Source organism: Tinamus guttatus, unplaced genomic scaffold, assembly GCF_059628265.1.
Source record: "Tinamus guttatus ecotype Peru unplaced genomic scaffold, ASM5962826v1 Tinamus_guttatus_pri_ptg000656l, whole genome shotgun sequence".
NCBI classification, from domain to species: domain Eukaryota; kingdom Metazoa; phylum Chordata; class Aves; order Tinamiformes; family Tinamidae; genus Tinamus; species Tinamus guttatus.
Genome location: NW_028289190.1, coordinates 333,175 through 346,459, shown reverse-complemented (window position 1 = coordinate 346,459; position 13,285 = coordinate 333,175). Strand labels below are relative to the sequence as shown.

The 13,285-nt window shown below is 49.7% G+C and overlaps 1 protein-coding gene across 1 annotated transcript in view; it reads left to right on the top strand.

Moving 5' to 3' along the window:
- The first annotated feature begins 9,223 nt into the window (after positions 1–9,223).
- Positions 9,224–13,285, top strand: part of LOC104568782 (mitogen-activated protein kinase 4-like) — a 35,941-nt gene continuing 31,879 nt past the window's right edge. Inside the window, 1 exon segment of the mRNA XM_088536311.1 lies at positions 9,224–9,930. Coding sequence (XP_088392437.1) covers positions 9,394–9,930 — 537 coding nt within the window. The 5' untranslated portion in view covers positions 9,224–9,393.

Here is a 13,285-nt window from a genome sequence, read left to right as displayed (position 1 = left end):
ATTTGTCACTGCTAGTTGTAGCAAGTGATGCAAGTGTTCATCAGTTAGTCTGGATCTGATTGGAGATGTCAGATGTTTCATTCGGGAAAAAGTCTGCTCACAGACATAGGTGCTGCCAAAGATGGTTGCAATTTTGAGTGCATGGTTCCTGAGATTATGATATGTCTCTGAGGGGAGAGATGCATAGAAATTAGTAAGGCTGCTTGATTTGAATGCATCTTTCAGCGAGTCACAAGTCTGTAGTCCGGCCAATTCCATTTGGTAAATCGGATCAACAGTTTCAATGTCAACAGAAAATGGGTTCCGGAAAAGCTGTATGTCCTGTTCATGGAGACGAAGCTCTTTAAATCTAATTTGAAACTCCTTTTGCAACATTTCTAGTACATCCATACATGTTTTGTTTGGGAATGCAACTGCTGGTTTTTCTGCAGACAGGTTTTGAGTTGTGGGGAGATGGCAGAAGTTTTCCTCCTTTACTTGGTTAATGAGCAGGTCTAATTTGACTTGAAATGCTTTCACATGTGAACACATATCACAGATGAGCTTCCCCTTTCCTTGAAGTTGGACATTGAAATTGTTGAGTAGCTCTGTTACATCTGTCAGAAACGCAAGGTGCCATTTCCATTCTGCATCTTTGAGCTCTGGTACTTCCTTGTTTTTAGAAAGCATAAAATCATAAACCTGTGGAAGTAAGTCATAAAATCGTTTCAAAACTCTCCCTCGACTCAGCCAACGGACTTCTGTGTGGTACAGAATATCTTCATAGGCAACATTTAGCTCAGACAGAAATTCCTGAAACTGTCTGTGGTTTAGTGCATGAGCTCTAATGAAGTTAACACAAGAAACTACAATTTTCATGACAGAGCCCAGCTTCGGTGATTTACAACACAGTGCTTGTTGGTGGATGATGCAGTGTATGGCTATTGGATGTGAATGGTTGCGTTTGTCCATCTCTTTGTTAATGCGTGCAACCACTCCTTTCATGGACCCCACCATGCTAGGAGCACCATCAGTTGTCACACTGAATAGTTTCCCCCAGTCCAGCTCCAAATCATTCATAGTTTGGCAAACTTTCTCATAGATATCCTCTCCTGTAGTTGTTCCTTTGATGCTTTTCAGCGCAGCAAGCTCCTCTGTGACTTCGAAAGAATCATTTGTCCCACGAATGAAAATTAGAAGTTGTGCAGAATCACGAACATCATTGCTTTCGTCGAGTGCCAATGAGAAATAGCAAAGTTTTTTTGAGGAGTTTTGCAACTGCAGATTCAAATTTTCCCCCATTTCTTCAATCCTTCGTGTCATTGTAGGTCCTGAAAAACTCACTGTACTAAATAAATCTGCCTTCTCTGAACACATCTCTTTCTTTGGCAACAGAAAGAAGGCATTCTTTAACAAATTCTCCCTCTATGAATGCTCGTCAAGTGCGCGCTATGAGCTTGGCAACTTGATAGCTTGCTCGAAGTGATGATATATTGAGCTGCTTTTGCTTCACAAAAGTATTTTGCTGAGTTGTCAATCCATGTTTCAGTCTTCATATTTTATCTTTTCTCACTTGTCCGACCAAAGAATCGTATTTATCTTTATGTTGAGTTTCGTAGTGTCGACGCAAACTGTATTCCTTGAACGCAGACACTGAATTCTGGCATATCAGACAAACGGCTCTTTCTTTGTACTCCGTGAAAAAATAATCAGAAGTCCACTTTTCTTGGAATACCCTGCACTCGGAGTCAATTTGTCTTTTTTTTGACATGATGGTGCGCGCGCTTCCCACTGGTGCTGGCTTGCTGGTCCTGCCTGGGAGCTGGAGGGAGGGAGGGAGAGACGGGGGAGCCGCCCACCTCGCTGATGCTGATGCCGCCGCCCCCCTCCTCAGCCCGGCCGCGCAGACCGGACAGGGTGGCCAGAAGGGACTGAAGGAGCTTTGCCGCGCCGGGGCTCTGGCGATTCGCCCGAGTTGGCTGGGCCTCGCAGTCCAGAGGCTGCCGACTGAGCTTGCCCGGCAGAGGAGATGCCCGCGCCTCTCGCCTGCCGCGCATCGCGGAGGAGGAGGAGGAGGACGAGGAGGACGAGGACGAAGAGGAGGACGAGGACGAGGACGAGGACGGGGCGGCGGCGGCGCGGTTTGTAGCCGAGAGGCGCCCCCTGGAGGGGGCAGGTCGAGGACGAGGCGCTGGTTTCAGCCCAGTCCCGGCGGGTGCTTGGTGGCTGCGGAGGCCGGCGCGCGGATTAAGTGGCAGGAAGTCATCTGCGGCTGCTTGGTTCCCCCCTCAACCCCCGGCGGGAGGGGGCGGGGGGGTTCTGTAAATACCGGCGGGCCGGATTGAGGACCCTGGGGGGCTGTATCCGGCCCGCGGGCCGTAGTTTGAGGATCCCTGTGTTAGAGTCTTGGGTTTCATATTCATTTGTTCCAGCTTGTTAATGTCAGGGGTGTTATAAAGTCTTTTCTTATGAAAAGAAAATGTTTTATCATTCAGAATATGTGTGTGTGTGCGTATTCAGCTCTACTTGCAAAGTGGGCCTAGGTTTGTCTTGTAGCATGTGTTTGATCAGAGGAGTTCTTGAGTCTCAGCGAAACCTCCAGAAAGAAAATAGCAAAATAGTCTGCTCAAAAGGAGAGGTTGTAGCTCGAGGCCGAGCAACTGGAGTTGAGGATTTTGCAATTTTAGTAATGAAATCTTCCAGCAAAGGATGTGCCAGGCCTGCTTTTGTAGGGCTGCTTTGTCTAGCTCAAAGCTGATGCTGGCAAAGAAAGCGGGCCCTGCCTTTCACTGCGGGGTGAAAGGGATGGCAAAGGAAGGCAGGGATGTTTTTCAGCCCTCCTCTGCTCTTCATATTTGGAGGAGGCTGCAGCAGTTCATGTCAGGAAAGGAGGGGGGGGGACCAGGCACAGAAATAAATGCCCTTTGCCATGGGGAAATGGGAGCTGAGAAACCAATTTCAGCAGTGTTTCAAAATGACACTTGTCTACTCTCTCAAGCTCTGTGGGCTTCTGCACTGAAGCACGATGTGTTCTTGCTAAGTGTAGGGGAAAACGCTGCTAGCACCTTCCTAATAAAGCAGAACAGGTTCCCACACAGCCTTGCCAAGAGCCTGCAGGGTCATTAGGTAGCAAAAATAACAAGCAAGGACACAGGAGAAGCTGTCTGTGATCTGCTTGCTGGTCACTGTCCTCCCAGCTGAAGCTCCTGCGAGTCTCCTGAAGGGAGGATTCGACTCGGAAACAGTAACGTTTGCTAGAGGTTCCGCAGATTCTGTGTTCTGCAGAAAGTCATGGATTTCCTTGTTGTGGACACTGGCTGCTGCCTCCAGATGGAATAGCCACCACCCTGGGACAGATGAGGGAAAAGAGTCTCCTGAAATCAAGGGAAAAATCAATGATTTAATCTTTTTATCACTCGGGGACAGTTGTGCAGTGTGTGCACTAGCAAACAGGATGGCCTGTCAGCTGCAGCTATCAAGAGTCTGTTTTATCTGCTTCAATATATGATATTAATCCTGTGAGTGGTTAGTAACACAACTGAAGGCAATAGCAAATGTCAGTGTGTGGCAGAAGGGTAAAAGTCAGTGTTTTGGTTCAGTATCTCTGAAAAAAACGTAACTTTGGGGCTTCCATGTTTTCCCCATGTTCAAAATTTGCAACTCATGATAGTGTCATCTCAGTGTTTTCCCTGACTGCTCTGGCTTGTGTCATGGATGCAGCTCTCTGGGTCATGTATGTCATTTTATGTGATGTGAAATGAAGCCTGTTATTACCGTGCCATACAAATGTGCGCACGTTTGGAGGCTGGGTGATCTCTGCATCTAGGATTGAAATCTGCCCGTGGACATCATGTCAAACAGGATGTCTAAGAGAGTTGGATTGCAGGAGATCTCTAGAAATGAGTTGCCATGTGTGTGTCTGCTTCTGGAGGTCACTAGGTAATGAAGAGGTCACAGGCTATTGGGGACAACCAGCTGCCTCACAGTAGGTGTTTCCCTATCTTTTTGTAAAGCATTTTTACAGGGGCAGGACATCCTGGGCCAGCCCTTACCCAGGAACAAGTACCCTGAGGTGCACCCTGAAGTGCTCAGATGGGAGAAGATGGGCAATAGCCTCCAAGAAGGGTGAAGGAGGAAGACAGGGTCTCAGGCTGGCAGGTGAAGCAGACAAAGCAGCAAAGGGATGAAAGGCTGGGGAACAACCGAGCTGGAGCCACGGCTTCTGGGCAGCCAACAGCACGTGATAGGAAACGTGGAGGAGAAGCTGGAGAGCAGTTTGTCACCGTGTCCCCAGGGAGCCAGGAAGGCACTGGCACAGGCTGAGCAGTAACTGCACTTTGCACCCATAAATACACATTGGGTATGAGAGGCTGATCCTGTAGCCAGGCAGCTCCTGCTGGGTGTGAGGATCTGGATCCAAGTCCTGGCTCCAGCTGTGCCAGAGAGATCTGAGCCTTGCTAACTGCTATAAACACCAGGCTGCTTTTACCCTGCCAGAAAAGCCTGTTTTGCTGCATGCAGAAGCTCGTCTCTTGTTCCAGGTTGCGGTACCTCCCTCTGCTTACAGTATTCCTGCCTCTTTCCTTTGCTGTTTATTCACATCTCATTCAAGGAATTCCCAAATGAGCTGTTCTGCAGAGCTGTTCCCTAGGAGATCCCGCTCACCCAGTAACCTGACTGGGTGCCATGGTCCATAGTGTGCCCAAGATGAGCCTGCTAGGCCATGCTTGCCAAGAGGAGTAGCCCAAGGACCTTCTATGGCCATCATAGGGTGCATCATAGAGAAGCTTGTGGCAGGCAGAGAGGGTGTGAGGCAGTGAGGGTGCCAGAGCCCTGGAACAGGCTGCCTAGAGAGGCTGTGGAGTCTCCTTCCCTGGAGATCTTCCAAACCCGCCTGAATGCCACCCTGTGCCCTGTGCTCTAGGTGTCCCTGCTGGAGCAGGGGGGTTGGACTAGATGATCTCTAGAGGTCCCTTCCAACCTCAACCGTTCTGTGTGATTCTGTGACAACCTTTGCATTTGAAAGCAAATGGGAAATATATTTTATGTTGCGAGGAATTGCCATTTGGTTGTAAGCCTTGGATTTAACCCTCTTGCTTTATAAAGGTGGTGCTGAGAATCCATGTGGTTTCCAGAAATGATGGTCATGTCCAAAAGTGTCCTGAAGTCATACGAGATTGCTGAATGTGGGAGATATTTTCAGAGATCCTGAGGACCGGATTAATCAGTAAGGAGCTGCTGAGGAGAGAGAGGGAGAACCCCAGCATGCTTGCTGGCTCAGCTTTCCTAATTAGACTATTAGGAGAGAAATGTTGGGTATTCCATAGGCTCCGGCAAAAGAAATGTTTGGCCACACGTAACAAGCTTCTGTGCTTAGCTTGATGGGGAAAAGTACTTTGGAGGAATCAAAGCCTTTCTCTGAGAAGCTATTTGTCTAATGTTATTTCATGCTACTGCCGTCTCAGAAATCAGCTAAAAAAGCCTCTGTTTAGCACTGTTAAAATGACAAGAAGTCAGATTTGCACTTGAGGGTGCTCAACAGAAAGCTGCCCAGACTGCAGCCTGGCTCTGTGCAAGCACAAGGAGGATTTGTGCTGGTATGTGAGGTTATTTCAGGGAGAAATTCCAGTTTGGCTATCAGATGGATCAGCTGCTATGTATCGGGCTCTGGGTTTCCTTACCAGGAGCTCAAGGGCCTGGGGAGGATGCTCACAGGGAAGACTCTAGGGGTTCCTTTTGGGGAACTGAAGGGAGGATGCAGAGGCAGATTGAGCCTGGGTTGCTCTAACTTGTAGGCGGCTTCTTACCTGTTTACTGGGCTGAAAACTGATCATCTGGGTAAAACTTCTCCTGATTCCCCAGCAGCCGGCTCCAGGGGTGCTCGGAGCATGCTATGTATTTAGACTGCATTTAACAGCAGGTCTCTGATACTGAAAGCAAAGTCCCCAAATGACCCCTCCTGCAAGGCTGGAGCTCACTCTTTGCTCCAGAGAGGTTATCAAAAACGTGGGGATCAAACCAGGAGCCGCTACCTCAAGGCTTTTCTTGGAAGTGTTGGCAGTTCTTTGTCAGCCAGGCTGCAGGGCCTTGGGTCTTTTATTTATTTATTTTCATTTTAATGATTTTTTTGCTTCTTTTATTCCTGAGGCTTTTTTTTTAAAGGGCTGACTGATAATTATGTGTCAAAAACTAACAGGAGAAATGTCTTCATTGTGAAAGGAGCCTCATGAAAATAGGAAGAGGCGCTGTAAGGATCCCCCACACGGTTTGACTCCGTGATCTTGGCTCCCCTTGCTCTTGTTGAGCTTGTTGCCAAGGGTGGAAGGGATCTCCCTTCCAGCATGGAAGTTCCTGGAAGAGTCCCCCAGTTATTAGGGGTTAGAAAGCTGAGGATGGAAGTGCAGGAGGTGATTAGAGCGCTCTCCATTGGTTGAGCATGAGCAAATGCCTGACGGGAATTATAAATGTAGCTAAAATTAGGAACATGTGCACAAATTGGAATTTATTAACTGAATTTTCATGCATTTTTAGGCTAATGTTCCCAAAGTAGTGCCTGCCCTATTGGCATCAATGCATGAATTGTCCTTTCGTGCAGACTTTAAGGTCTGGTTCCTGACTGCTCCAGGAGTGAACCGGGCAGGATCTCTGGGAAGTGGCAGCAGGCGCCACATGGGAGCTTAGCAGCAAGGCCCAACTTCCCTGTTTTGCCCTGCTCTGGGGAGCAGAGTCATCCAGGGAAGTGAGTCCCATGTTTCTGCAATGACCGACTTCCCACATCCACCACCCTTGGGAACGTTACCCACATCCCCTGGGCCTGGCTGCCACCATGGCCTTGCAGGTGTCACCAGCCTGGGGACCTCTTGGCCTTGAAGCTCTGACCACTTCTTCCGAGCTTTAGACACTCTCCTGCTTCCGATTCTGGGTACGGTAGTGAATGGCCCCCTGGAGACATCCAGGGGCAGGGATTTGAGATGCTGAGCACTTTCTCCTCCACGAATATCTGGTACTCTTGGGAACTGGGTTGTAGAGGTCTCGGGTCAGAAGCAGAAACTACAAGAGCATCTGAAAATGATCCAAATAATTAGGAAAACTGTCCCTTCCTCGCTCTGGAGCTCTGCCAGGGCAGCCCGATCTTTCTGAAGAAGACTGATTTTTAAGGTTGCCCAGTATATGCCTGGAGATTTATGGTCTAGCTAGAAAGACAAGCTCGTGAGTATATTTGATGAGTTAATTATGTGCAAAGTGTTTTTTTTTTAATGAAAATTCTTAAGATACTTGGAGGCCATCAGTGTCTTGTCACCTACCGTGCTTAGCGATTGCCAAGAATCTATTCCCAAATAAAGCGCAAATAGGTTTTTCAGGTTTGTGATGGATTTCTGAGGCTCTCATCATGATTTCAGACTTTGATGTTGTGGAGGAGGAGGCCTGAATCAGAGGGCTGAAGCAGGAGCCTTCGTCTTGAGGTATCCAGCAGGTGTCCAGATGCACTTCGCGTGTGTCAAACGCTTTGCTCTTAGAAGCAACTCCAGGGCTGTTCTCCCAAGGAGGCAGCGTTGGTCTTGTTGAGTTTGGGTATGAAAAATGTGTCTTTGGGTTTCCCTGCGGCAGAGTAGGAACTGCCAGGCATCGCAGGTCACCCCAGCTGGTTGCTGACCTGTTCCGCTCTCCTGGCCCGGGGCTGAACCTTGCACCCCACAGAGGGGTCGCCCCCGGTTGTCCCCATTTACCCCATCCCGGTTATCCTGTCATCTCTATCCGTGCTTCCAGCTTTTTAAAGGCATGTGGTGATGCACATCATCCATCTTAATGAAGCTGCTCTTCTGGTGTCCCAGGAACGCGCTGTGCTGTCAGCATGTCCACGAGGGAACGAGCTGTGTCGTTAGGCTGCTCTTGCATCCTCCTGTCATAAAAACATGATTTTTTTAAAAATAACTGCACTAAAAGCAAGCAATTTCTAAATGTGATGCAGGAGCTGGGCTGATGCTGAGCTTCATGATAGGACCTTTCATCTGGTGGACGTCAAGCCATCTGACTCTCATCCGAGTTGAGTTGCTGCTAATAAATCTTTTGGAAAGCAGCAGAACGTGGACACAAGTCATGTGCTGGTTGGGAACACTTTTCCCTTGCATTTACATAGAAAAGAGAAAAAAACAAACAAATTGGGAAATTTATTTTGTTGTTTTTAAGACCAAATTGCATTAATTGCAAACTGAAGAAGGCCGAGAGCTGCTTTCCCCTCCAGGACTTGCACACCTCGTGTGCTGTTAATGTTGTTTCCTTGCAGGTCCGTTGAACATCTGGGCCAAGCGGGCAGCTGGGCACATACGTGTGTTAGGCAACCTCAGCCTTCTGCAGATTGCCTCATAAAATATGCAAACAGATTAAAGAAAAAAAAAACAGCAAAACAGAAAGCAAGCATTATCCGTTTGCATTTCAATGCAAAAAGGGAAGATTAACCCCTGGAAGACGATTGTGTTTGGAAAGCACAACTAACAAGCTTCCAAAAGGTCATGGTTTTGTGGGCGTTGAACCTTCAGGAAGGAAGGTGAGCACGTATTGGTGTCGTTACCAACTCAGCTGATCTCTGCTCCTCTTGCAGCACCCAAGCCGAGGCCTGCTGGGGATTAGCAGGATGGCACGATGCGGGGGAGTCCTCCAGCAATCCCGCTTCCACCTGGCTCTGAAGGTCGTGTCGCGCTCGGCTTCGCTCACAAAGGACACACGAGGGCGAAGCGTCGGCATCGCAAATGTGGCAACCTCTGGCGCTGAGCATGGCTTGTAGAAAGTGAGTTTCAGTTCGAAAAGCGGCCAGCAGGAAAATGGGGTCCGTGCTAGAGGAAGTGGGGGCAGTGAGAACAGCAGAGCCGTGCTGACTCCTGAGGATCTGGCCCCGGATGCAATTCCCTGTGACGCTGTCGCACCTCGTGGATGGACAGGCAAGGGGCTATGGGGCAGCTTGGGGCTCTGCCTCGCTGCCACGGCACGTCCCGGCCCGAGCGAGCCCGGCGCTTCAGCATCGTCTTGGAGACTTCGGGGAAGGAAAATAAAGCAGCTGGAAAACTCAGTAGCGCTGATCTTAGCGACAAGGAAAATCACCTTTCTGTGTTTTGACAGAGAGCACTGCTGCCTCGCTGCATTTGAAATACCCACGCTGCTTGGAAAGTCTCATCTACCCCTTGATTCCTTATCCTGTTTAAAACATTTGTGTGTGTGCTCGCATCTATTTTTAGTGTGTCTTCATGTCAGGAACCTTCTCACCTTGTAATCATGGGCTCGGAGCAAGAAATCCCCCAAGCATCTGTGAGTAATAATGACTCACCTTCTTTCAAAACACATTTGTGATCTGGAAGTTCTTTGACTCTCCCAGTTTTTCAAGTGACAAAGCAGCAAAGCCGGAAGAGGCGCGAGCTGGCGATGGCTGAGAAGTGCGACTGCATCGCCAGCATGTACGGCTATGACCTGGGCTGCCGCTTCGTTAACTTCCGGCCCTTGGGCTTTGGGGCGAATGGACTGGTGCTGTCAGCCCTCGACAGCAAGAGCTGCCGCAAGGTGGCCGTGAAGAAGATCACCATCAGCGACACACGGAGCATGAAACACGCCTTCCGGGAGATCAAAATCATCCGCAGGCTCGAGCATGACAACATCGTGAAGGTCTATGAGGTGCTGGGACCCAAGGGGACCAAGCTGCATTTCAAGTTTAACATGGTGTACATCGTGCAGGAGTACATGGAGACAGACCTGGCCCGGCTGCTGGAGCAGGGCAAGCTCATGGAGGAGCATGCCAAGCTCTTCATGTACCAGCTGCTCCGTGGGCTTAAGTACATCCACTCGGCCAACGTGCTCCACAGAGACCTGAAGCCGGCCAATATTTTCATTAGCACGGAGGACCTCGTGTTGAAGATCAGCGACTTTGGGCTAGCAAGGGTTGTGGATCAGCATTACTCTCATAAGGTATGTGACGCAAATTCCCCAAGCTTGTTTCTCCTCTCACAAGAGGCTGCTCAGGATGGGCAGACGTTGCAGTGGGATCGCTGAGATGCTCTCACTCCCGGCTGTATGAGGAGCCTGCTGGATGGTCACCTCTGCTCTTGTGTGCTGCAATCTTGGTTGCAACCACACTGCACTGGTAGAGCCCTGGCTGGTTCCTCAGTTAATGCTGCTGTGGGAGGAAATTTGGCAGCCTGGGTGCTGCCCGCCTGCATTGGTGCTTGTTCCCTCCCCTGACATGTGTACATGTGTAGCAGAAGCGACAGGACCAGTGTTCGTTCCCAGGAGAAACTGTTCCCTGAGCCTCTTCAGGGCACCTCTAAATGCTATTCGGACTCTTGCTGTTCCTGAACCTAAACCTCTTGCTTTTTTTTTTTTCCTAAACCAGGAGGTATTTTCCTGGCCGTTAGTTCATGATTTGGCTCTGCCAAGTAGCAAGGCACCATAACTCTTCAAGCGCATTCAGATGTTTTTTGATGCTTTTTATCTTTCATTGCAGTAATGGCTATGGAGATTGTATGATTGCTTGTTTTATTTAAATGACTAAACTTGGTGTTTCTTGCTTTGCCTCTTTCATAAAACATGAGCTGTCGTTCACCTCTGCAACAGAAGTATGTGAAAAGGGGATCTGACTCTTGTTAGTAGACATTGCATTTGTATTTACCCTCAGTTTTGTGCCGAGCGTTCTAAGTTCTTCATTTGCAGAATGTTTCTTACTCCAGCGTTTTGCTCCATGTCCTAGCTGGATCAGCCATTGCACAACTGGGAGCCAGATCTTGTGGTGCCAATGGGATTTGCTGCTGTCTCTCTCCCTGTCTGTTCCTCCATGGAGAGATCCCAGGAGAGGATTTTCCTGCTGTCCCTCCTGCACTTGACCACCCTGTTCCAACTGCGGCTCCCGGGGATGAGCGTGCAGTGGGATGAGGCTCAGGAGTGCTCCATGTGCCTTGGGATTAGGGAAACTTTTCACAATGCGGGAGGTGCAGGTGACCCGCAGGGCTCATCTTGTGTGGGTGTTCGAGCGGGTCAGGGGGTGGCTGTACAGCACTGGGCTCCGTGCTGCTTAAATAAGCCTTTTTAGGCCCTTGCCAGCCACATGCTTTTTGTTTTCTGAGACAAGCCTATGTGAGAAAATGCTTTGCTTTCCTTACAGTTTATTTAAAGCTCTTCTTGTGCATTGGCTTGAATTCAAGCAAGCGAAAAAGCTGCACCCGCAGCTCCTTCCTTTCGCTGGAAGTTGAGATCCCAGTAAGGAATGAAAGTTCCCGCTCCTCCGTGCTCTGCCTGCCACATTGTCATGCAGACTGTGCATGTCCCCTGCAGGGAGACGGAGTGCCAGGGTGAGCTGTGCGATGACGGCATGGAAAATATTAATTCTTTTATAATAAATGGAATGAAATGCAGGGAAATAAATACCTGGCTGCCTCCAAAGAGGGCAAAGCCACTGTCCCCTCCTTGGACAGTCATCAGCAGTGACTTCATCTGCCATCCCTGCTTTCCCCTGAGCCTCTTATCTGCTCTCAGGGAAGGGTTGCTACTCTCTAGAAGTGGCACTTCAGTGAGCTGTGTTTTTCTCTGCAAAGGGTTGTATGCACAGGCAGCTCCTGAGCCCCCCATAATAATTGAGGATACATAAGACATTCCAGCACTTGGACAAAAATGCATCCTCCGGGCATACTTAATTCATACCCAGTATCTTGGCTATGAAACCCTCGCAGTGAGTAGTAACTCTCTGTATACATCGTTCTCCTTTTTGGTGGTTTTTTTTTTTTGTCTGTATTCTTGAGCTCCATGAAGCACATGGAGCAGGAAGAGGAGCCCTCTTCCCAAAGCCGCAGTGGGCACCTTGGGAGACTTACAGGTGGTGGCGATTGCCAAGTCCTTCGTGCTACACAAGGGATGGAGCTTTGGTTGCAGTGGCTGTGGCCTCCAAAGGGAAGCGCAGGAGGTGCTGAACATTGTAAGGGTTTGAATGTTGGTCCATCCACCGTGTCCTCCTGTTGACAGACACCTCCTCACTGCATCTGCTCAACCACGCTCACTCCAGGCAGACTAGACAACCTCTGGTGCTGTTTGGACCCCATTCTGTGATGTGGAGGGTCCACGGGGTGTCCTAGCTCAGGATGGGAGTGAAACCGCAGGCTCGAGAGCAGCGTTTGCCTGTGCCGCAGGCAGGTTTGCAGCCCCCTGCGCTGTGACGCATCACCAGTGCCAACGGTAAATTCTCAATGAGTGACAACGGCTGTGAACTGTGTTGTTGATGGGACAGGGGTGAGTAATGTCCTTCGCTGCCTTCCCAAGAGGAACAGGTGAAGCAGGAGGGACAAATGAGCTATGAGCAGCCCATGATAGATCTGCTGGGTGAAGGAAGCGACTAAACTTGGGAGCACTGGAATACGGGAGCCTCTCCACAGTTTTGGCTGAATTCAGCATGCGTTTGTTGAGTGGCTCCGTTCCCTGGCCCACTAGTTGGATGCAGGCCACAGAAGTCCACGGGGTGTATTATGCTGCCCATGAACTGCTTAAAGCAAATTTGTTCCTTCCCTTTCCATTGTCCTGGAGACTCACAGGAAGCCCTTCTGGGACGGTTCAGCCCAGTCCCTTCACAAAGGTAGGAACTCAGCTAAGGTGCTGCAGAGTGGCCACGAGACGCATCTGAGCAGCGCAGGAGAAGGCGGAAGCACTTGGCTCATGCGAAGGAGCAGCGTCCATGCTGGCTCGCTGCTCCAGTGAGCCCAAATTCAGGGTTTTTGTTGGCAAAAAGTGCAGGGCAGACCCTGAGGGTGGGCTCCAGCTCGTCTCACATGACTTGGCCATGTAGATGTGTAGGGAGCAGTTGCCCCAGGGAATATCAATCCAGTGCTGAGGACTTGAGTGTCCCCTCATCGGGAGGGAGGACAGGGCTTTGGGGAAGCCGCAGTTCCTGCTCCAGGGGAGAGCAGTGGGAAGATGGAGTTACCCAGCTCTGCTGTCCTCACCTTTGGAAAAGGCTGAAGCAAAATAAAACATGACCAGATTTAGGGTCCAGCTACTCCTGATGCTGTCCGGCTGCTTGGAGCGCTCGGTGACCATGTTTTTCCCTTCCTGCAGCCCGCTTTGCTCTGTAGCAAGAGAGTCCTGATTCAAACTGATGTTGAAGGCAGCTGGAGTTCCTGCCAGACAGGCTGGAGCTGCAGAGCCCTGCAGTTCAATGAACTTGCTGCTTCGCAGATAGACACTATATGCTGCAAAAAAAGATGCCTGTGCTGGTGGGATGTGGCAAACACCCCACATTTTGACTAGATCCTGCCAGTCCTGCTGCCTTTATTCTTGCACTATC